This window comes from Pagrus major, chromosome 18, assembly GCF_040436345.1.
Source record: "Pagrus major chromosome 18, Pma_NU_1.0".
NCBI classification, from domain to species: Eukaryota; Metazoa; Chordata; class Actinopteri; order Spariformes; family Sparidae; genus Pagrus; species Pagrus major.
In genome coordinates, this window is record NC_133232.1 from 31,360,374 (window position 1) to 31,382,772 (window position 22,399).

Here is a 22,399-nt window from a genome sequence, read left to right on the forward strand (position 1 = left end):
GTAGTCACAGGGGAGATTTTAAGGTCTGAAAAAATGATTAAAAAGGGCAATTTTTCTGTATATGTATTCTCTAACTCTGTTGTAATTTCCCTAAGCTGCCGTTGGACATGACAGCATTATCACTTTGCCTTTGACACTGCAGAAGATAAAGCAGTGGGGACACCAAGGTCCAAATATGTTGCTTTTATAGGTAGGAGCTGTCCCATTCATCATGTGCTAACACCTAGAGCTCTCTGTAATCCCTGTCCATAAGTCAGCATGGGGCAGGTATCTTCTGCCCTGCCACAAAATACACTGAGGATGTAATTTTAGACGCGAGTGTAGAAAAAACAAAAGGTGAAAAAGACCTTAAGAATAAAGTTTGATATGGAAATGTTTCAATACTTTTGACGTGTGAATAAAAAAAGGACACAAAGACAAATGGTATCTTTCAGAAATCAGTTTATATAACAAAGTGGTTATTATTTAGTATCATATTCCATTACATAGTCTATGGAAGGACAGTGTGCATAACCATTTTGTTTTTTTCATGTTCTTAAAGATACAAATAAACTTAAAATGTTACAAATATAAATGTTTCTTAAGACAATAAAACATACTCAATGACAACAAGGAAAGGTAGGCAGGGATATGGCAGCTTACACATCATGGTCGGACAGGGTTTGTCAACAGTTATGAGCGCCGTTTGTTGATTCAGCAGCAATTGGTCTCCTAGAAATCAATAGTAAGCGCTAACGAAGCAGGAAAGAAGTGGATATGTGGCAGCTGGAACTGTTTACCGAGAGAAATACTTTGCAAATAGTTCACTCTGTTAGTGGCAATGTCGTAATCAAACATTTCAAACAACTCTTTTCTCCGCCTGAGCAGTAGATCGTGTGAGGTAAAGTGCACAGTCAGTGAGTGTGAGTTACAAACTTTTCTTTTTTTTAAATTCAAGCGCTTGCCACCAATCGCCACCATAATGGCACCTTTACAGTTTCTGATAAATCCTTCATACCCCTGCCTCCTCATTCTTACAATTACCATGAGCACAAGTCATATCATAGGTTCGGGTTTGTTAGTCACAAGCTAAAAGACAACATGGGATGATCGGCCCGAGCACACACAGGCCTGTTTTTTCACACTAAAATGATGGAACAGTTCAGGCTCTTCGACCTGAGACTCTCCGGCTATTTCCTATAAAAACACATCAGTCTGATTATCCTAAAAGATGGAATGAGGGAGAAATACGACAATCACTTTACAGGGATGATGAGGAATGTTGTCATTGTAGAAGTTTCCCCTAAAATTGGAAGTTGTCGTCGCTGTAGCTGCTTGTATTAAGAAAAATATTTGAACTTTCATGTTTTCAGCCATTTAAAGTTTTATGGTGCACTTTTTCTATTCATAGTGTCCAAGGTGATCATGTCATGGTTTGAGATTTTGGTTTAGTTAGTTCCTGTATTATTTTGTAGTTCTCTCCTCGTGTCACGTTTTGCTTTTCACTTCTTCCTGCCTTTTTTTCATTAAAAAACAAAACACCTGCGCTCTAATTCCAAAGAGCCTTTGATGGCTGAGTGCAAACACTCAGAAAGTGTAGCAGTGCTGCTTGAACTCCACCAGAGATTTTTTGTTTTGTTTGCTGGGTTCATATTGGTCAGTTCGTACTGTCGGGGTTAAAAGGGACCCAAACGCAAGACACGCAATGGCAGGCAGGTGAAAACAAAAAGCGAGCACTAGTGGGCTGATGTCCAAATAATAATAATTAAAAAAATGAAATCCAAAATATCAAAATACAAAGTCCAAGCAACAAAAACAAAAGGGGCAGACAGGGGCACAGCTGGGAAACAAAGAACAAAAAATACAAAAACTAAATAAAATACAAGCACAGGGGACATGAGGAACATGAGGAACACAGGAGCCACAGGGCTGACGTGGGGAAACAGAACAGACAAATGAAACACAGGTGAAAAGCAAAACATGACGCTCGAGGAGAGAACTACAAAATAAGGCAGGAAATAACTAGACAAAACCCTCAAAACCATGACGGATCAGTGTTGCCGGAAAGATGCATGATCTGGAACTTCTACAATGGCTAACACCGTAGCTCTTAGCTTATCACGTTCTACGATGGCATCGTGACAAAAGTTTTTTTGTTGTTTTTTTTTTTAACTTCAAATAAATGACATCTTACAAAAGATGTTTGAGTGTTTTAGAGAAGAAATACCACATGACTATCATTTTGTAATCACATCAAAATCTCCTACTTTGAATGACAGTTGGTCATATTTATTAAACAATGGCTAAAATTACAAAAGAAGTTATTACGTCTGTACAATCTTTTCTATACTTTGACAAAAAGAGACCTGCACTCCCTTTGATATACAAAACAAAAATAAAAAAACAGGAATTTTCTGTCATTGTATGGTGAGAACTGTGTGTTCTGTTGGCACATGTGAAAGAAAATAAAGTATCGATTAAATAAGTCAAATTAGTCATAAAGAAAACAAACATTGGAATTATCATCGACAAACCACTGGTTGTTTTGGCGTGTACAGTATCCAATCAGCGGGTGGACAAACACCGAATGCCACAGCAGACACTGGCGTTGATAGAGAACTTATATTTAAAAAGGGTCCTGTTAAGTACTTTGAACTGTACAGGCGTGGTGGCGTTCAGGACAAAAGGGTAAGTCGCGATTAGAAAGAGGAAATCACTGCCTTTGATGGCACATCTCTCTCTGCTGTATACAACAGATCCTTAAAACTCCTATCTATGCAGAATCCCTTATGCGGAAACCTCATTCTCTATGCATTCTCTGTGCGACTGCTCGAACCTTATATTCAGAGGAGAATTATTGTCTTCTTAAATATTCAGACTTCTCGGAGCATTGTGGATGCACCTTGAGCCGAGATGATGTGTAAAATTGCATTTTTCAGAAGCATGCAAGCTGGGAGAGGAGGCATCATGAAACAGACACATCACAAGCTGCACTGGCAGATTGTTTAAATGAAAAATCTCCATCTATTCAGCCCAGGAGTCAAGCACACGGAATCCTATTTTGCCTGGGTTCCTGTTCCGATTACTGAGCTGGCATGGTGCACACACACAAGCACACACTCGCCCAAAACACAAACACACAGACACACAAAGCCTAAAGCAGAGTTATGGTATTACGTAGGTAACTCGTGTTTTTGTAAAAGAGTCACTTACGACATTAGTGCTGGGGACTTGGAGGGCGTTCCGAGACTCACTTGCTAAGACAAGCATCATCTTGTCTTCTGTGCCCCGTAGTCCATTATTCTGGCCGTGCCCACTTCTCTTTGTGGATTCAACTGTTGTTTTTTAGTGGCATCTGCTTACAGTTTAGGGGCAGTGAGGGGACAGGGCTGCCCCAGGCATGAATATATGAATAAATTGTTCACGTGAAGAAGCTGTGTGACAGTGGGACCCAACAGGAGGAGCGAAGCTTAGAGCAGAGTTTCAACTATTTTGTACAGGAACGCCAAGCGATCAGGTGTTTGTTTGGATGCTGAAAGCTTCATTAAGTGAGAGATGTCATTGGAAAAGATGTTAAGTATTTAGGCAGATCCCACCAGGAAACAGGGTCTTTTAATAGGTTTTAGTGTTTGATTCCCTCAGTAGATTGTTTCTCTCCCAAAGGGTTTTTATATTTTTATATTTTTTAAATGAATGAATAAAATATCTCCTGTGGTTCATATGAGACATTTCACATTTTGTTCTACAATATAAATGTAACCATTGGAATCTCAGCTGTGAATTTTTAAGCCGCTTAGCCCTGTTTATATTTATTAAACGTCTGTTGGAAAAAATGAACAAAATGTGCTCCGATAACACTGAATGTCTTGGTTATCCTGCAGACCATTTTTTTAAATTTATTTATTTATTTGAAAAAATCTACTGAAAACCTGCTGTGGGAATATGAAGTGAACTTTACGCCTATTTCCAAACAGATGTGATTTCTCGACTTCTTTTAGGGGCCTTCATATAGAGCAAAACACAAACACTGAAACAGATTAATATTAAAAACGTTCTAATACCTCTTGTATAATCGAGCCTCCCCCACTGAAAACCTGTGTGACCGCAGGAAAGGTCAACGGGTCATGTTTGCTCCTCCAGGCAGTTATATGGATTTAGAAATGTGTCAGTCTCTCATGTTAACAGCAGAAGCGACCTTGGGACAGAGATCAGCACCCCCGAGGCATTGGTTAGATATTACACAACCGAAAAATAAAAAAGCATCTTGTCAAAACGGAGATTACAGTTTCAAGATCCATGAGTCACACGCTTTGAAATATCGCCGCAGACGGGGCCCAGCTCTTGTGGCTTTTGTGGGATATGAAATGAAATTAAAATGATCCATGTGGACTCTTGATGTTGACCGAAGGAGGGAAAAAAGCCGAACATTCTTTAAGCAACCGCTCCCTCTTTCGCTAAGAGTTCGCTGCTCAGCAGGTTGTAGGCTCGCCAACATGGGTGTTGTAACCTGCCCATCTTCCATTTAAGGGAGAGCTGGCCTGCTTCCCCTTTGTTGAACGTACTGTGTATGGTGTGTTTGCCAGGGCGTGCGCATTCACTATGTTACAGTTCATCTTGGCAGAATGTCTATTTTCAACACACTGCATGCTGTTTCATGTCAAAATCAAACCTGTGTGTGAACTCTGGTATTCTGATTAGTAGACGGCTTCGAATCAAATCAGGAAAACATTTCATTTCAAACTGCAGCAGCCTTAAACATGTGATTTTTTTTTTTTTTTTTTTTTGCTTTTTATGACCCATCTAGACAGGACATGAACATTTAGAGTGATGAGGAAGTATTGAATAAATATGTAAGGCGTCGGACGAACAATTTGAAAATGAAATGTCTGTGTATGGTGTTCTGTTCTGTTTCTGGATCCTTTAGGCTTTTTTGTTCCTTACGTGATGCTGTGTGTGTGTGTGTGTGTGCGTGTGTGTGTGTGTGAGTAATCTTTCATGTGTGTTAGGGGTGGTCCACCCCTCCGTCAGTTGTCTTCCTGGTCTCCACCTCGCAGGCCTCTTTGGCACTTATCTAGCGTCTTGTGGTAGGCGCGGCTGATCATCGAGGTTGGTGATTTGCGTTGTGGCGCGAACGAGACCTTTCCAGGACTGCACGGCGGTTGTCTGTTCAGATGAAAAGAGACGACAAAGAAGCAGAAACCGAGAGTGAGACTGAGAAAGAACAAGAAAAATGTGTTGTTACATTGATCCATACTGGCACGCCAGAGCTCAACTAAATGAAAGGCTGTATAGAGAAACTAAGTGAGGCAGAGAAAAGAGAAGGAGAGAGGGGAGAAGAAACAACATGAAGCAAATCCAGGCTGATTGAGACTCGAGCAGCAGGGGAGGACGGAGAAACAGAAGAAGCTGCTGGAGTTGAGGTGCTTGTGTCTGGTGTCATAGTAACTCCATTCAGCTCCTGATCCAGGCTTCCACTCAAGAGCCCCTCGACTATTCTCACATCAGATGCAGCATACTATGCACAGGAGACAAAGTAAATGCACACATGCGGGCACACACACAAACAGGAAAAACAAGGGGAGGCAGGAGATTAATAAGATGGCATGTACATTATATACAGATCACAGAGAGGCAAAGACCACTTGTTTGTGTTATACAGTCATTCAGGAAGGTTCTGTGAGCGACGAGCTGTCAGGATACCAAACTTTTATTAAAACGTTCTAATGTAAATGCAGATAAAGGTCAATCAGAAGTTTAAAGTGGCTCATACACCTGGGGATTGGTGGCACTCAGTGTTTTACTGCAGAGTTTGATGTCAGAAAGCAGAGCCAGTATCACTTTGAGTTTTCCTCAGTTGCCAGTTCTATGACAGAGTCATACAAACACTGCCTCCCATGCTATCCAACCATGTCTGCCCAGAAATGCCCATGGCATCCACCGGGCAGCCAGGTGGCAGGTGGAGGCTGGACAGAACCAGGAAGCATAGCCATGGAGATGACTGCAGGCACACCCACACAGGACTCCCCGGTGTTTCCAAGCGTGCCGCCACCACTATGCCCATTACTCAGTGCCAGCTGTAGGGTGCCAGGCGTCCCGGGCTGGGCGTTGTTTAATGGCACTCTCTCCATCCATCATGTCAGGTAATGAGCTGAGAGTGACTGTGATGGCTAGGAACACATACACAAAAATGTGACACACACACACACACACACACACACACACACACACACACACACACACACACACACACACACACACACACACACTCACACACAGACTCCCAGCTTCACAGTGGAGAACAGAGAGCACTCCTTCAGATTGGATACAAAGCACAATGCAGATGGTGCACAGGAGGAGATATGGAGAACAAGGCAAGGAGGGAATGGAGACAGGAAGAAAGACTCTGCATCCTCTTCTTCTTTCAGTTTAACATACATCCATATACATTAGGTGATCCTTAAAGCTAACATGTTCGGGCAGCATGTCCAGAAACATCATCGCCACTTATCCATGCACTCATTTCTAAGCCCACAGGTGCTTCAGTCTGTAAACAGGACTTACACAACCTCCCTCCTTTCAAACTAACATCAATAGTACATAAAAAATGAGGACAGAATGCGAACAAAAAAAGTAGCTCATACAAAATCCGTCCTTGTCAGTCATTTGCAAGCCCAATTGCTGCGACCTCATTTCTGGGCAAGCAGTCCCCTTTACCCCTCAGTCTATCAGAGGAGCATTAAAAACCGAGCAGGGAGAATAGAGGCGCTTTGTCTCTAATGTGGGGTCATCTTGGGCTACATCTATTACTGTAAATAGGATGGGAAAAAGACAGCGGGAGGGGATCAAAGGGAAGACGAAACAAAAAAAATACATAAATTGGAAAACAAGTTAAATCATAAAAGACAAATGGGAGCAATCCACAAACAGACCTATAAAAATCACAACTACTGGGGGACTGAAGGAGGACTGCGCTATTTCTTCCAGTCAAGCACAACAACATATAAAATTCAGTCACAATTTACACATTATATACAGAATAACCATCATTGAACCAACCTTTAAAAACTGTTTCTCATGTTTAATGGAACCAGGGCTGTGCGTTACGAACATATTTATTGCGTGACGATAAAAAACTGTATCTTTCTGTCACAACTCACACTCTTTACAGCAATCTTTTTCATCATTTGGATGATGCTTTGCATTTTTCCACACTGTAAAGATTATTCTACTACTTCTTCGGTCACATGGACCAGTCCAGGCTCACTCCCAACACGTCAAATACAGCAGCCCGGTCACTGGCCCTACGCTTCTAAGTTTGACGCTGTAGTTTCCTCTCTAGCATCACTTCTTGAAGCACCCCTCTAGTGCAGTAGTCAAGTCAAGGGGTGGTTGGGTGGGTCATTCACAGGACTTATCCTTTAGAAACCAGAGATCATGTCCTGTTTGTGACCAAGAGTCACATGAATGATTTGTTTATAATTTATGTAACGTAAGTAAGTGACATAACTTAGGTCACTTATGTTACCTGAGTGGAGTTACTTTCATTTAGAGACTAAATGTAGTTATTTTAACCCTGAGTATGATCTTTTCCTAAACCTAACCAAGTAGTTTTAGAGCCTAAACCTTAACAAAATTGCTAATAACAGTCCAAAAGTAAAACAATATGACATACTACTTTATTTTGAAAGTCTAACCTGTCGTTGAATATTACGTATTACTTGACTTGACCACGGAGCACTTCACGCGCAGAACTGAAATCAAGGGGTAGGTTAAGGTTCGTTTGAAGTTTAAGGCCACTGACCAAGATGTGACTTTGACAATTTGGGATTGAGAACATGTTGCGTGGACGTAGCGTGGGTGTGAAAAGTTATGTTGTATATGCATTGTGCAGTGTCTGTGGTTTGTATCAATTGTCCTGTTGTGTTCCTACCTAACAGGTCTCCAGCCTCCACCCTTCTATCAGCTCTCTGCACAATACACGCACTTATAGTTGACATTGGTATTGATTCAAAGTACAGGTGTATCGACTCTAACATGAGCACTGTGCACTTAACAAGAGCACACACTTGTTGGCTTTGTTATTTGAAGAGGCAGCCATTTTGTAAGTTGTTTAAACTGAAAACAATGCAGATCATTTGTGTGAATCCCTGCAGGAACAATGCCAAACAGTAGGCTGTTTTTTACGGAATAACAAGAAAAAAAAGTGCCCTTTTGGGTGTAATTGCATCTTGCCCCAGCTGCCTGATTGCATGGGAAAGCTTTCGTCAAAGACTTTGCAAAAAAAAAAAAAAGGAGAGAAATTTCCAGCAGAATGCATCTCCCATCAGAGGATCCTTGAGCGGAGAGCTATTGGCTTCTCATAAAGACTTTTCTGTTCCTATCTTCAGGTGCATAAAAGCCCATCCTTTCCCACCCCACATCAATCTATCACAACAATTGAACAAACAGCAGCCATTTCTACTGGGAGAGAAACATTACTACTAGCCTCTACTGAATTGAATTCTTCAAGCACACATAAATACACGCACATACAGACAAGAGAGGGAAACAAAGTGAGACTGGGGGGATAGGAGGAGAGATCCACACAAAAGACAAACTCTACGGGTTTTTGGAGCACTGATTGCGACTCTTTCTACTTGCATTGGTTTTGATGGCTTCTTTACCTGCTTCTCCCAGAGGCGGCATCTTTCCAAGATACAGTAGGCGCGACACAGAGGAGCACGAGAACAGGAGAAGAAATTGACAAAAGAAGAGCAGGTACTCCATGTTACAGCAGGGAGATGTTGGCATACCAGAACTTAATTAAATGCTGGCTGGCAACGTTTCTCTAAAATTGTTACTAAATGCACCGAGGATTTCAATGAGGGTGCGCAGATGGAGGGGGAAGTCGCTGACACGCACACACATGCACAAATTCACACATTATCTCCTTCACACACACACACAGGAGGAAATACATTGTTGCTTAAGTGTTCAAGCGGGGCACAGGGAAACGGCACAGTGCACTGCTTTGAGGAAATTGCGCGCACACACACCCCCTCTGTTTCTAACACACACAAGTGTATCCTTGCGTGTATATCATGATGATCCCTGCCACAAGGGAGAGGCTCTGAATAAGACAAGGGTAATAGGAGGAGGGGAGGACGCCAAGATTACTAAACAGCTAAAGCAGAGGCCTTAAGCCGGCGCAGTAAACTCCAACCTTCTCCTGACTTGTTTGGAGGGCCTCCAGTGAGATGTCGCTTTGCGTTATGATAGACGATAGAGCCGCACTTTCCCCAGTGGATTTCCCCAAAAGAGATTAAATATCATAATGACTTTTGTGTTACTGTCATCTTCGGCTAATTACGTGGAATTACATCATGATGAGGCCCTGTGATCCGCAAAAAAAAGGAAAAAAGCTGCCAGTCATCTATCAAACGCTTTAAGCATGGGATACTTTGAGGAATTACCTCTCGGTGGCCAGTATAAACAGGAAGCCTTTCGAGGGATTATGCTACGTTAGTTGAAGATCATCTGGGTAGAATCAGACTCGAGGCCTACATCTAAACAAGGTGGGCATATTCATCAAGGCCACGATAACAAGGTCAGGTTCACATAATCACCAATCATGTGTGTAAATAGCTCCAGAAACAGGATGCATCATAAGGCAGGAATGGAGCTGCAGCTACTGTGAAGCTTTACTGTGTGTCTTTTCTGCTAAACAAGTGAGCATAGATTTCTCTGACATGTCACTGCCTTTGTCTAATTCTCTCACCGCGTCGCTCCGCACTTCATATTTTGATGAGATAAAACATAATAAAGGTGATTAGATCTCTGCTCGCTGCACATCCACACTTTGTGTTTGCTTCTATGTCGAAGGGGGAGAGTGTCTGCATCAACAGCAACCGCCGCAACCTTCTATCGCCTCTTTTCATCTCCTCCACCTCCTTTCCCCCCGTTTCCCCTCTGCCAGCCTCCAAGCTACAGAGTAATGGAACTCCCTACACAGGAACAAGATATGGTGTATAAATGGGATGCAGAGGGAGAGAAGCTATTTCTTCCTCCTGAAAGTTATGGGCCGGGTATCGCAAAACTACAGTCGCGGCAAACACAGCCCCTCGTTCACCGGTAAGAGTAATCACCCCAAACGTAGAGCAAGGGAGGGGGAAAAATAGTGCAGGGGAAGCAAAGATGAGTTCAGTTGTGGAGAATTGGAGACAAGAACGGGGGAAGGGCGATGGGATGGTGGGTCAGAGAAGAAAGAGCGTCAGTGACCCTTTTTTATCTGATGCTACAAGTCAGTCATTGATTTATAACAACTAGCTGAATAGTATACACACTAAGGCACGGTAGAAGATTAAAGGGGCTACAGGCAAAACACGTTTTCTTTCAGCTACTGCACTCTACATGCTTGGCTTATTGTTTGGTGTCTTTCTCTTTTACAGAAAATCTAATTTTTCAAAAAAACTAAACAAAAAAAAGGAGCATGGATTGATTTGAACACATTTTTACTCTGATTTTGTTATATGCTGCATCCTCTCTCACAGTTAACAAATGTCATCTTCCTTCAGGTGACAAAAAAACTGAGGAGAAAGGTAGGTTTTCTCCAAGAAAACCAAAAAGATTTTTTTTGGCAAATTTGGAAATTTGAATCCAGTCTTCATCGGTTTGAAATATTTTAACACGATATGGGAATGTCTTTTCACTCACAAAAGGGAAAAAAAGTTGTTAACATTGTGCCGACATACATTACAATTTTTGTAACCGAGCTAACGGCAGCTTACGACAGCTAACATTACATTTAGCGGCAGTTAGCGCTTACTTTAACAACAAGGCTATCAGTATCCGTCGACCAGGAAACTCCATAAATCACCTCAGGACTGTAACTAGCCTCCATCATCGTTCTTGGAGGTCGCTTTCAACCCCCGTCAGGAGGTGTGCATTAAGAAGCAATTGGTTATCACAACACTTGTTAGCAGTTACTTTTGCAACAAGTCAAGTTATCAGACCAGAGTAGCTCAAGGCAGTACAGCCCGAGGCCAGCAGACTGGAAACCAGCAAATGTTTTCTCCATAAAACATGACCCAGTTTCACCTGAATCACTGAATAAAGTTATAAAAATGGGTATATGTACAAAAGTTATGCTTTTTTTTGCCACTATTGGGCCTGATACTAACGTATAGGTGAGATCTAGAGCAACACGTGTGAAAAAAACACTTAAGCAGCGATTTTGACTTGAAATTTAAAATATGGGCAGATTAGTTCACTCCATCATTGAATACCACTTTCTTTTAGCATATATTTAATCTAATATAATCTAACCATATTGATATATTCAGTTTCTCTCATTCTGCCTCACCAACATTTTCATCTATTGATTACCTATACGTCCTAGAATGACTTTCAAAAAACTCCCTGGGTAGTAAACATGTTACTTTCAGTCACTCTACTGTACATGACTGATAGAGGACACATCTGTGATCCTCAGAGTCAAAACACTACATTGTGTATTACCTGTAGGCAGTGTTTTTTTTTGTTGTTTTTCCTAAAGAAGTAACGCCTAAATGAGGGGAGTGTACAAATGTCAGGGGATCTGAGAGCGAGGGGGCTGCAATCCGGTGCTTGAAGTGTTTTGGTGTGTTTTCTCAGCATGCCAGAGCAGAGGCGATCAGACTGGCATGAGAGAGGGAAATGCCTCAGACAGGCCAGGATAAACATGCTGAGGCAAGATACTGAAATTCTCCCACTCACACACTAACACACACTGTCCTTCTTTCTGTCTCGCCTTTTTCTCTTTTTCAATTTCCTTCTCTTGCCCTCTCCTACTTTTCCAATTTTAATCCCCTCTTATTACAGACATTACCTCCAATGTTTACTACAACAAGCCCACCACTTGTGATTTCTAAATACCCAGGAAGCACGGAAAGCAATCTAAACACTAGCAGCTAAATTTTAACTTGAAATGGACACTGAATCTCGTAGTTTTCAGATTAGGCCTGCGTGTATACAAGTTGACGTTCCTGCTTGACAGTTTGTGTACAGTATTCAGAGGCAAAGTGAGTTTCACTGACAGTCTGTTGAGATAAACGGTAACGAGGAGAGGTTCGCAGAGAACACGGTGGTCATAACACATGCAATCAGTTCTGACAGCGCGGGGATGTGGTTAATCTTTCCGTGCTTCTATCACCACTCTATCTCGGTGGGTACTGTGATGTGCATGCTCGGCAGTGCTGGTGACTGACCCTGATAGTGAATACAGCCATTCTTTCCCCCAACAGCCTCTCATGACTCCCTATCACCGGATTCCATTTACTTTCCAAACTCCCTTTGACAAAAAAGTGGGCTGTGCACCGTCACTCAAAAGAAAGTGTTAGAGACCTTTTTTCTTGCTACAGCCATGATTACCATTTTTTTTTTCTCCCATCTCTCCTTGTAGTGCTTTTATTGCCAGACATACTGTGCATAAATGCAGCCTATTCCTCCATCATGCTTCCACATACACCTGGCACATAATGTGCGCACATTCACTACCGCTCAACAACTGCGCTGAAAGGAGCTCGGCCTGAGAGTAATGCCTCCTGACTGCTTGGCACAAAATATGTTTCAGGAGAGGAGGAAATCACTGCAGAGTTTCATATGGAAAAGCTTCTCTTAGGAGGGATGAAAAGTTGCAGTTTATCTCCTCAGTAGGTAAGCTTTGACAGGTTTCTACCAGGGACAAAACAGCAGGAGAGGAGAAAAGTTTTTTTGGTGTCCTATGTGCACTTAAAGCTCTATGTGGCTCTTTTTGAAGCTTGGCTGAAATATGTTACATTTTTGATTGAAAACAACAAGCCCGACACATTACTGTTAGCACCGCCCGCTCATTGGGCCCCTCAGGTTCAGAAATCTCCTTAAAATATCTCCGCTGGACTTGATTCCTCAGTCACGGAACAATGCCTCTCGGCATTCTGGGATGCAGCAGAGGCACACACAGCCCAAATGAACAGTTATATGAAAACACTTTTGCGATCGATCAGTGCCTGAGGCAAAACTCCCATTCATGATTGTCCTCACAGCAGTCAAGTTTCAGGAGGCAGGCTTCAACCTAAGTATAACCATAAAAGAAAACAAATATCCTCGAGAGTAAACTCCCAAAACTGCTAAGCGTCGCCCACCTGTTTGCCTGCAGTTTGAGTTTACTTTACTTTGATATTATCTCCTTGCTTTGGCACAGCACTGTAGCATACAGTGTAGCTTAGAAGTCTAGGGGTGTTAGGATGTGCAGTACATTATGTACAGCACAGCATCTGGAGCATTTCCACTACATTTAAACTTCATAATGAATCTCTACATCACCAGTTTTGTGTGATCAACAGGAAAAATAAAAATCATGAGAGAAAGAAAAGCAACAAATGTTTCGCATTTGACAACCTGGAAATGCCTGAACTTCAACTATTAACTGGTTATCAAAATAGCAGCATAATTTTCTTGTTATTGACTAATAATTGCTAGAATTAACCCAAGTACACTTCACATGTGGAGGGTCAGCCTGCAGTGGTGTAATGAGATATTATTGCAATAAATGATAATATTGTTATTTTAATACTGTCTTAGGTCAATAATATAACGATAATATAATGGCATAAAAAAGCCTTTCAAAGAGCACTCAACATTTAAAGCATCATTATGTAGATGTTGGCTTTTTGTGCAATTTGGCGCCCCCTATAGCTTCTGAATACAACAGCACTGTCGTAAATATAAATCCCAGGTCTGTAACAACCTGTCAGACGTAGGTGCTAACTCCAAACAGAGCTCATTGCATAATAACAATGTTATGTGTTGAAAACTTGTATCTTGAAGGAAACGTTTATGTAACGCTGTGACCCTTCCTTCTCACTAAAGGACACAGTGCAGACATAAGAGATAGGGGGGCAGATTGGCTGTGACAGAGACACCGTTCACCCTGTTACAAGACACTGTAGCAACATTTTAAGGTAAAAGAGTTTCATAATGTCTCTTTAATAAGAATATTCAGACATTGGATGTGGAATATGAAACAAAAATTATAATATCCTAAATAAAACATAAATACAAAACAATACAAATAAAATGGTTTCTCACAACAGGCTGTATTGGGCTCAGTAGAAATAATCAAGTTACATATACCGATAAGTCATAAGATATGTATGATAACTTGATAAGATCATTACTTAGAAAGCCCCCGAGGGCTATGTGCAGTGTCAGAATATACACACAAGACTGAAGTTTTTGATTTGGGGCTCCACCAGCAGCCTGAGACTATGACCACAAGGCATGCAGAAGCCATGGAGAGCACAGATGGGGCCTGTAGCCGAGGCCCGTGTTTCACAGGCCTGAGCCAGGAGAGAGAGTAATCCATCAGGCCAAGGCACTCTGCTGCCTAGGGGGGCCAGTCACTGACCCTATAAGACTGATTGGGCCTCTGTGGGAGGCCAGACCCCCTGACTACATGGACATCAGTGCCTGGCTTGCTCCACTGAGGCCGGATCTGAACTGGACTGAGCCAAAGCGGTGACCTGCTTCCTTTTGGATTCTGTGCAGGGAGCTATCTAGATCACATGTTGTGTGCAGAACACAGTCCAAACTTGAATATTTTACATCTTAACTAGCAAACAACACTCCATACTGTATATCAGACTAGGTCACCCTTCTATTATAAAGATATCTTAACCCCCGTCAATATATATAGGCTCATGTCATCAGACATAACTGTATTACTATAACTACATAGTGTTGCGGTTAATACAATGTAAAAAAACTTTAGATGAAGTGATAGGAATCTAATTACATTATCCGATAATCTTAGCCAACGGGGTCAGAGACAGTATCAGCCAGATGAGTGCTGGTACCTGCGGCAGCCAAGGCAAGCCACATGATTGACAGGTGAACGAGTAAACAGAGAGATAGTTAGACAAATGGAAGCTAAGATATAGTTTGACAGACAGATGGGAGCGTAAATGGATGGTTTGGCAGCATGATAAGGTAAATAGGCTGATGGATCACCAAACAAATGTGGGTGGAGGAAGGAAGAGAATAAAAGGAAGAAAAGAAAAGAATGCCTGCCTGCAGACAACAAAAGATAGGAAGCCAGATAGCCTGATAAACACAGATGGATTGTGTTGATACACGGGGAGGTGGGGCAAGATCGATAGATTGTTTTATTCTATTTGCTTGGCAAACTGGAGATTTGATGTGGCTGGTATCAAGGCGATCTGTTTCTGACGACGCCAGGCGTGACTGTTACAGATGGCGAGATAGCGACACGTCTCAATCTTTGGCTAGCGTCAGTGCAGTCTATCTTAGCTGCAGTGCTAGCACCACCTTCAGTTCTAGCACTCCTGAGTGTTATCAAAAAAGCCTGTGTGTTATGAATCATCTCTTATACGTCCCTTCCTTCCCGACAAAGGATTTAAGATCGGCTTGGAGTCTGAATTAAAGAGTGCGAATAACAAGATGATGCAAGGATGCCATGAGGCGTTAACCCCTGACACTGGCATGGAGCTGGAGCTCGGAGAGAATATGGGCTGGGTGTCTCAAGATGGAGAGAGGGTAGGATCCTTAGCGTCTGCTCAGATTTGAGAAAAACAAAATGGATGCCCTGACAACCCGACGCCTCATTACTGCTGCTTGCGTTTATCATGTCAAAATGGGAAGACAAGGGTATGTGAGTTTTAGAGGCAAGGGCTCTCCTAGTTAGAAAGGTGGCTTTTCTCCGTGGCTGCTTGAGGGACATGGGGGTGCACTGCAACAGCCTTGATGAGTGTTGCAGGGCTTATAATAGACAGGAAAGGCCCAGAAAGCATGCCCTTTAGAGGTGCAGCATCTCTCACAGTCTGACAGCTTACAGGGCCTAGGCTCCACAATGACACCTTCACAGTGCGCTCGAGATGACACACAAACACACGCTCGCAGGTGCATAAAGCTCAGACACACACTCAGAAACACAAATAAGTTTGGCAGCACATGTGCAAACATACATCAACACATGCGCACTTACAGTCACACAAACGCACACATATACACTAATCCATTTGCGATGTGGAGATAATACCTGACAAGCTGAATCTCAGCATCTTGCAGACAGTATTAATACTTATAAAACAAGCCGGGCTATAAAAACATCCTGCATTCACTCCAAGAAGGGGGTTACCGAAACAAACATCTGTTTGTGCCATGTTAAGGAAGCAGTACAACTCCCTCGCTGTAAACAAAAATATAGCTAAAGTAGCATCTCTAGGAATAGTGTTGGATTTATGTCAAAACCACAGAGTCGGTAAAGAAGATCAGCACCCAGAGGTGATTCTTTTTATAAGAATTCACAGTATGTTTGTCAATCCGAGCAAACAACGAAGAGGAGTACTGTCCATAACTCTCTTTTCTTACTATTACACTGCATTGTAGTGCTGAAACAATTAGTGCATAAATTGATGAGTCGATCGACAGACAATTTTGACAATCAAATCATTTGAGTCATTTGCTAAACATGTGATTGCTCCAGCTTCACGAATTTGCAGATTTGCAGCTGCTCACTGTTTGACATAATTGTAAATTGAATATTTGGACTATTTTTGGAGTGTTTCTCTGAAAAAAAAATGCAATAATAAGATGCAAGTTTGGAACTCAATGAACTTGCATTGTTCACTATTTTCTGATATTTCTATAGACCACAAATTCAACAGTTTAAGCTGCTGTAAGTGTTATTTTCTTATCTAATAAGTGTTAAATACCTCTATATTCCAACAGTAATCACTGTTATAGAGTGCTTGGTCAGTAACCCATGTCTTTGCTCACCCTGTTCATGCAGTGAAAGAGAAAAGACATTTTCTGATATCCCTGCTTACTCTATCCAATCAGGACAGAGAAGTCCATAAAGAGGTGGTCCTGTCTGCTCGTGAATAATGCAGATCATGATCCTCCTGTTTACCTACAATGGCGGTAGACTACCAGTTCAACACTCTTGGTTTATACTAGCAAACCAAAGATAAGAAAGAGGCAAAGAGAACTGCCTCGAGTCGTGCAGGTGCGGTGACTGCAAAACGGACAGGAAGTCAGCTAAAATGATGAAAACGCTTACTACAGCTTAAATGAAAAACAAAACACTTTCACTCACTTTCCTTCTGTTTTACTAACAGTAAAATAATCATCTGGCACTGTGCATATTCATGGTGGGTGTTGATGACCGAGTTTTCAAATCACGGAATGAATTAATATGTAAATGCAAACTGTACATATATACGGTAACTAAGAAAAACTGACAGATACAATAGTACAGCTGGGAGTTTAAGTTGTGCACACTGCATTAATAAATAACCATTCCTTCATCTGATTCTCACAAACATGCTGTAATACACACAGTGATCATTATGTAATCTATTTAAGTCGATGTGGTTCAGATGTAGAAGTCAGAAATACAGTTTAGACTGCAGTTTACTTTTTTGTCTCTGATGACCAAGCTCAATAAGGACTTCCTCAAAAAAAAAAACATTAAAAAAACATCTGCAACTTGTTAGACGGCTGCTACAAGACTTCCAGCAACAATCCAAGCTGCCGTAGAATCTCAGGAATCTCTAGGACCCTTCACCACTGATGCCTTACCCAAGTTAATAAAACATGGTGTTGTGTGTTATTTATTAATTCCCTTTTTGATGTGTCCCAGCGCGCACTGAGAGTGGTGGTGGAGATCATAGAAGGCTTTGCAAGCGAGCAGCCTCGCTCTTTCCTCCACGCCATCACCATCAGACCCATTTGGCCATCTGAAGATGCGCCCTTCTGTTTGCATGGGGGAGGGGTGTGTGGGGTACAGGGTGGGTGTGCTTCCAGAAAGACTTTTCACTTTCTCTTTTAATATAAATCATTCATACTGAGAGATGCTCCCTCATGTACACAAAACACCACAACCCTTCCTGTGATGGGCTACACTTTGCTACCTTCATGTTTTTGCTTGTGCCTCGCCTGTGCGACTGTCAACGTGAGTTTTGGCGTACAAGACTTAAAGTGGAGGTGGTGGACCAGAACATATAGACACAAGGTCTAGAATAGCAGCAGAAATAAACACTTTTGTAACATTTAAATCAAATCAGTGCAAACATCTTTTGAAATTCACCAATTTACTGAAAACCATTATAATCCTCTTTTTTTAAGTTGTTGTCATTCTCACAGGAAATTAATTTTAGACTGTGAAAGGTGAAAAAAACTTCAAGAGAAAGACAATTTCATTCAATTCACCTCTCTAAACAGGTGGTAGATGTGTCTGTGCCGTGACTGATAACCTCGCTTGGAGCCTTGTGGTAGAGTAAACACTAATTAATCTATCTTTCTTAACACCATCTGACAGTCAGTCTATCAGAGCTCCATAGTAGCCACAACTTCAACGGCGCATGTGGTTGTGTTCTTGCATGCATGTGTGATTTTGTGAATATTCTGCGTTTGTGCATGTGTGCCGGTGTCTGAGACGTTTTTTTTTTTTTTTTTTGAACCGCCTGCAGGTTGACTACACACGCCCACCGACCAGACATCTCAAGCGACAATGGATTCTGTGTGAATGAAAAATGCATCTGTCCCCTTCACTTATTCATCAAGGAGGAAGATTTTTCTGCAGGGATGCCCTCCAGAGACGTGGCGCTCACATGCCAGGCGGCCCGCCGCCACTTTACCCACAAGGTTTTCAATAAAACAAGCAAACAACACAATTCCAACACCTATAAATAAGTGATCGTTCCTGAATAAAGTGCTGTACACAGAGCCCCTCACCGAGGCCACTCATCACAATTTAATGGGGCCCTGTACCGGCCAAAGTTATTTCTCTCCCTCTCTCCTTCTTCCTATCTTTCTCTATCTTTGAGCAGAGTGAGCGAGCAATGGAGGTAGCTGAAACAGGAGACGCAGAGGCGCATTCAGATCATCATCATGCCATCACCTGGCTCAACACTGGTTAAGATACAGCACTATCTGTTTCATGATTTATGAGGCTATCAACATGCGCTTTCCTCCCCCCTCTCCCTCCCTCTTTCTTTCTCTCTCATCTCTTTCACAAACGAACACACAAAAAACACAAATACCTACCTGCAAGCACACACAAACTCCCCCCCCGAGTTTCCTTACTAGTTCTTTTCTCTCTTTCTGAAGACAGGTTGTTCACAGCAGTTTGAACATTCAGAGCGTTGGCTCGCCAGATGCTTGGGCGTCTGTCAACGTGGTGCTATTGTTAGCTAGTTTTTGATAAGATTTACATGGCAGGAAAGCCATCAAATAAGATATACCACTGAGAATATGAGAAGGGATCACACCTAATCCGCACACCTGCGTCTTGGCAGCGCTAAGTCTCTTTTCCATCCAGACCAACGCACATGCTCACAGACACATGCAACCCGCCCACCCGCACCAACACAATCAAGACTGCAAACTTAGAGCGAAAATCTGGGAGTTACACAGCAGCTTGAGTCTGATTTAGATGTGGGTTTTCCTGGGGCTCAAAGGCTCACCATTACCATACTTGTTGAAGAACTAACACACATAAAGTACATGACTGAAACGTGCGCACGCACACACAGGAGCATTACACTGTGAGCTCTCTCATATCTTATCTCGTGGTCCTTTTCCACCACAGGAGCTTTTAAAGGGATGTTTTGGCATGAGGACCCATCTTGTTGTTGTTTCAGTTGCTTTTGTTTCTACTAGTCTAATATTCCTAATCTTTATCGTTCTCAAGGTGAAGTTTAAATGTGGACATAAATGCACTGAATTAACTTTTAGTTTCAGATTTACTTCCTGGGGCCTTTTACTGTCTGGTACTAGCTGGCTGAAAAGGCCCATTATACCTTTGCCTCTGACTGGTGCACACACACACTCACACACAAACACACACACCTACACTGTGCACATCAAACCTGTGCTGATTAGAATAGAACTAGGTCACCTGTGCCCTGGTTTGTGGCACTTTCTGCTCTGGCCCTATAAGCCCCACGGTTACCCAGAATCCCTTGGCATCCATGTCAGAGCCAGGGCCTGCGGCAACACACCTGTGTCCACACTTCTTCACTGGGATCAATTAGCATTAAAGTTTCAGAGCTGCGCTCCCGCAGTGTGGACATAGTGTACACTGGAGGGGTACAGCCTGAGAACAGCCACAGACAGAGAGTGACGGAAATGCGGAGAGAGAGATAGATTTGTCGACACACACCGCAGCAGGCAGAAAGACACACACCTACACAGTCATTCTTCTGCCCTTAAACCTATACTAGCTGCATTTCTCAGTCCAGGTCCAGCTTTCTGTGGTTTTTATGTGAAGAAGTAGAGATGTTCAGATTCTTTACTCCCCGAAACAATTCTGATAACCTGAACTTCTAACGAGTACTGATCCAAAACCAGTGTGTTAAAAAACCCCATATATTTTCATTGTGATTATCCTTTTTTTGAACACGCTGTATGCTACTAAACCTGTATGGATGTGATATGATGACTGTTGTTTCTATATGGCCCGGCTCAGGTTAGACATTTTGTATAACTTCAACAAATAAATACAGATAATGGATACAATGGAACTTTCTTTTAGTTTTTCGATATTTGCTTGAAGTTACACAAGTTGCTTGCCATTTCTGGACATTGGCGACAAAGACCGACCCAGCATTTTAGGCTGTATTGGAGGTGTTTTCTGATACTGGTATCTGTATTGGAACAGCCCTATGAGGAGGCAGAAGACTCATTCCCACATATATCACACACATCCCATTCCATAAACCAACGCCAGCACGTCCCCAAGGACACGAGCATGCATTATATATATTCGGATGTGGCTGCTTATACTGATCACTCTTCCTCTATCGTTTCCTCTGAATTGGTCCTCCACAACTTTGCTAATGCTTCCTTCTGACACACTTAAACAAGCTGATTGAACTCTGACTATATAATTAACTCCTGAATTAATGCATGATTGCAAAGTACAGAGTTTGTTGTTGTTTTTTTTTTACTTAAAGCGGAAACAGACAACCCCCTCATCCCCACCCACCCTAGCATTTTCAAGCCGTATTATTGTTGGTGCCGCTTTCACAAAGATGAAACAGGATCGTTTCAATCTTCCTCGGAGGAGCAACTACAAGCGACACAGGACACAATGTGAGTTTATTCATTCATTTAGTCTATAATGGAGATGGTGCCAGGCTGCCAGCCTGACTGTATCGTCTGTCAGCCTTCATCTTTGTGCCCGTTGGCAGACAAAACTGCACAGTGAAAGCAAAGTTTATAGGGAATCAATCTAAACACCGATGGCGTCATTATAGCCCCATGGCCATTACATTGTGCCATCAGCATTTATTGATACATTAAAACAAAAAACGTCTCCTGCCAGTTGAAAGAGATTCGTCTTTTTTATCTTCGAGGAAGTTTGGATTCTAGTACATCTACATATAAAAAAAACTGTTCTGTTTTCAACATTCAAAGCCTTTTATTCTATGTAAGAGAAGCTCTTAGACCTCATGATTTGTTATTCCACTCACAGACGTAAAGAAAAACAACTTTTATTTTCCAGGCTTTTTGTTTCGTTTTACATTATCAACATCTTTTTTTGGCAGCTTCTCAAGTCTGACAAACAACTGGATTCAAAAGAGGTCATCCGTTCAAACTTGCAGTATACGTATATCTTTGCATTTCCGTCTCAACCACCCACAGGTTGTTGCTGTTTTTCTAACCTTTCCTCTTCAAAAGTTCAGCATGTGGCTCTAAACATGATCTGTATGAGCTGCTATCCTCCCAGTTAAGCCACAAATGTGTCAAAGCTCCCATCTTCCCAGTTACATGAAGCATCACGTAGCTACTCACCAGCAACAGACAGTCAACAAGTAGGCGGTAGCATTTGTTTTGAAGAGACTGTACAATCCTGGGGCTTTTCACCCTAGGGGGGCTTTCCCACCACTGTGTGTCAGTTTACAGGAAGGCCGGGTGTGTTTGTCTGTGTGTACCCGCCGATGTGCTTGTGTGTGCGTGCCACAGAGGAAAAAGAGCACTGGGGGCAGCTGTACCTGTGCTGCCTTGTGGTTGTCTCTTGACAGTGCCCTTCACATCACAGCATGGGCCTGGATGTTGGATCTGACAGAAGTGACCTCCATGCCACATCACCCTCACAAGACACACAAACGCATGCCTACACACAAACAGACGTGCACCAAACCTAGACAGACAGATCTACGCACACGCCTGGTAACTTTCCAGCATATATGAGGGCACAACGCTGATTCAGGCGAAAATGTGGTGGCGCACAGGAGACAGAAATCAGCCATTAAGATAAAACAACATAGATTCTAACACATTCATACTGTGTGCAACCACAAACTGCACACCGCACTACCCCCTCTGGGCTACTTAGCCCCCCTGTCAGACAGCTATCAATAGGGATTCCAGAAGAGCGGCAGCTAGACAGCATGGG

At 42.4% G+C, this 22,399-nt stretch overlaps 1 protein-coding gene across 1 annotated transcript in view; it reads right to left on the bottom strand.

Moving 5' to 3' along the window:
* Positions 1 to 424: 424 nt before the first annotated feature.
* diaph2 (diaphanous-related formin 2) overlaps positions 425 to 22,399 on the bottom strand; it is a 411,384-nt gene continuing 389,409 nt past the window's right edge. Inside the window, exon 31 of the mRNA XM_073486670.1 lies at positions 425 to 5,142. Coding sequence (XP_073342771.1) covers positions 5,078 to 5,142 — 65 coding nt within the window. The 3' untranslated portion in view covers positions 425 to 5,077. The remainder of the gene's footprint in view (positions 5,143 to 22,399) is intronic.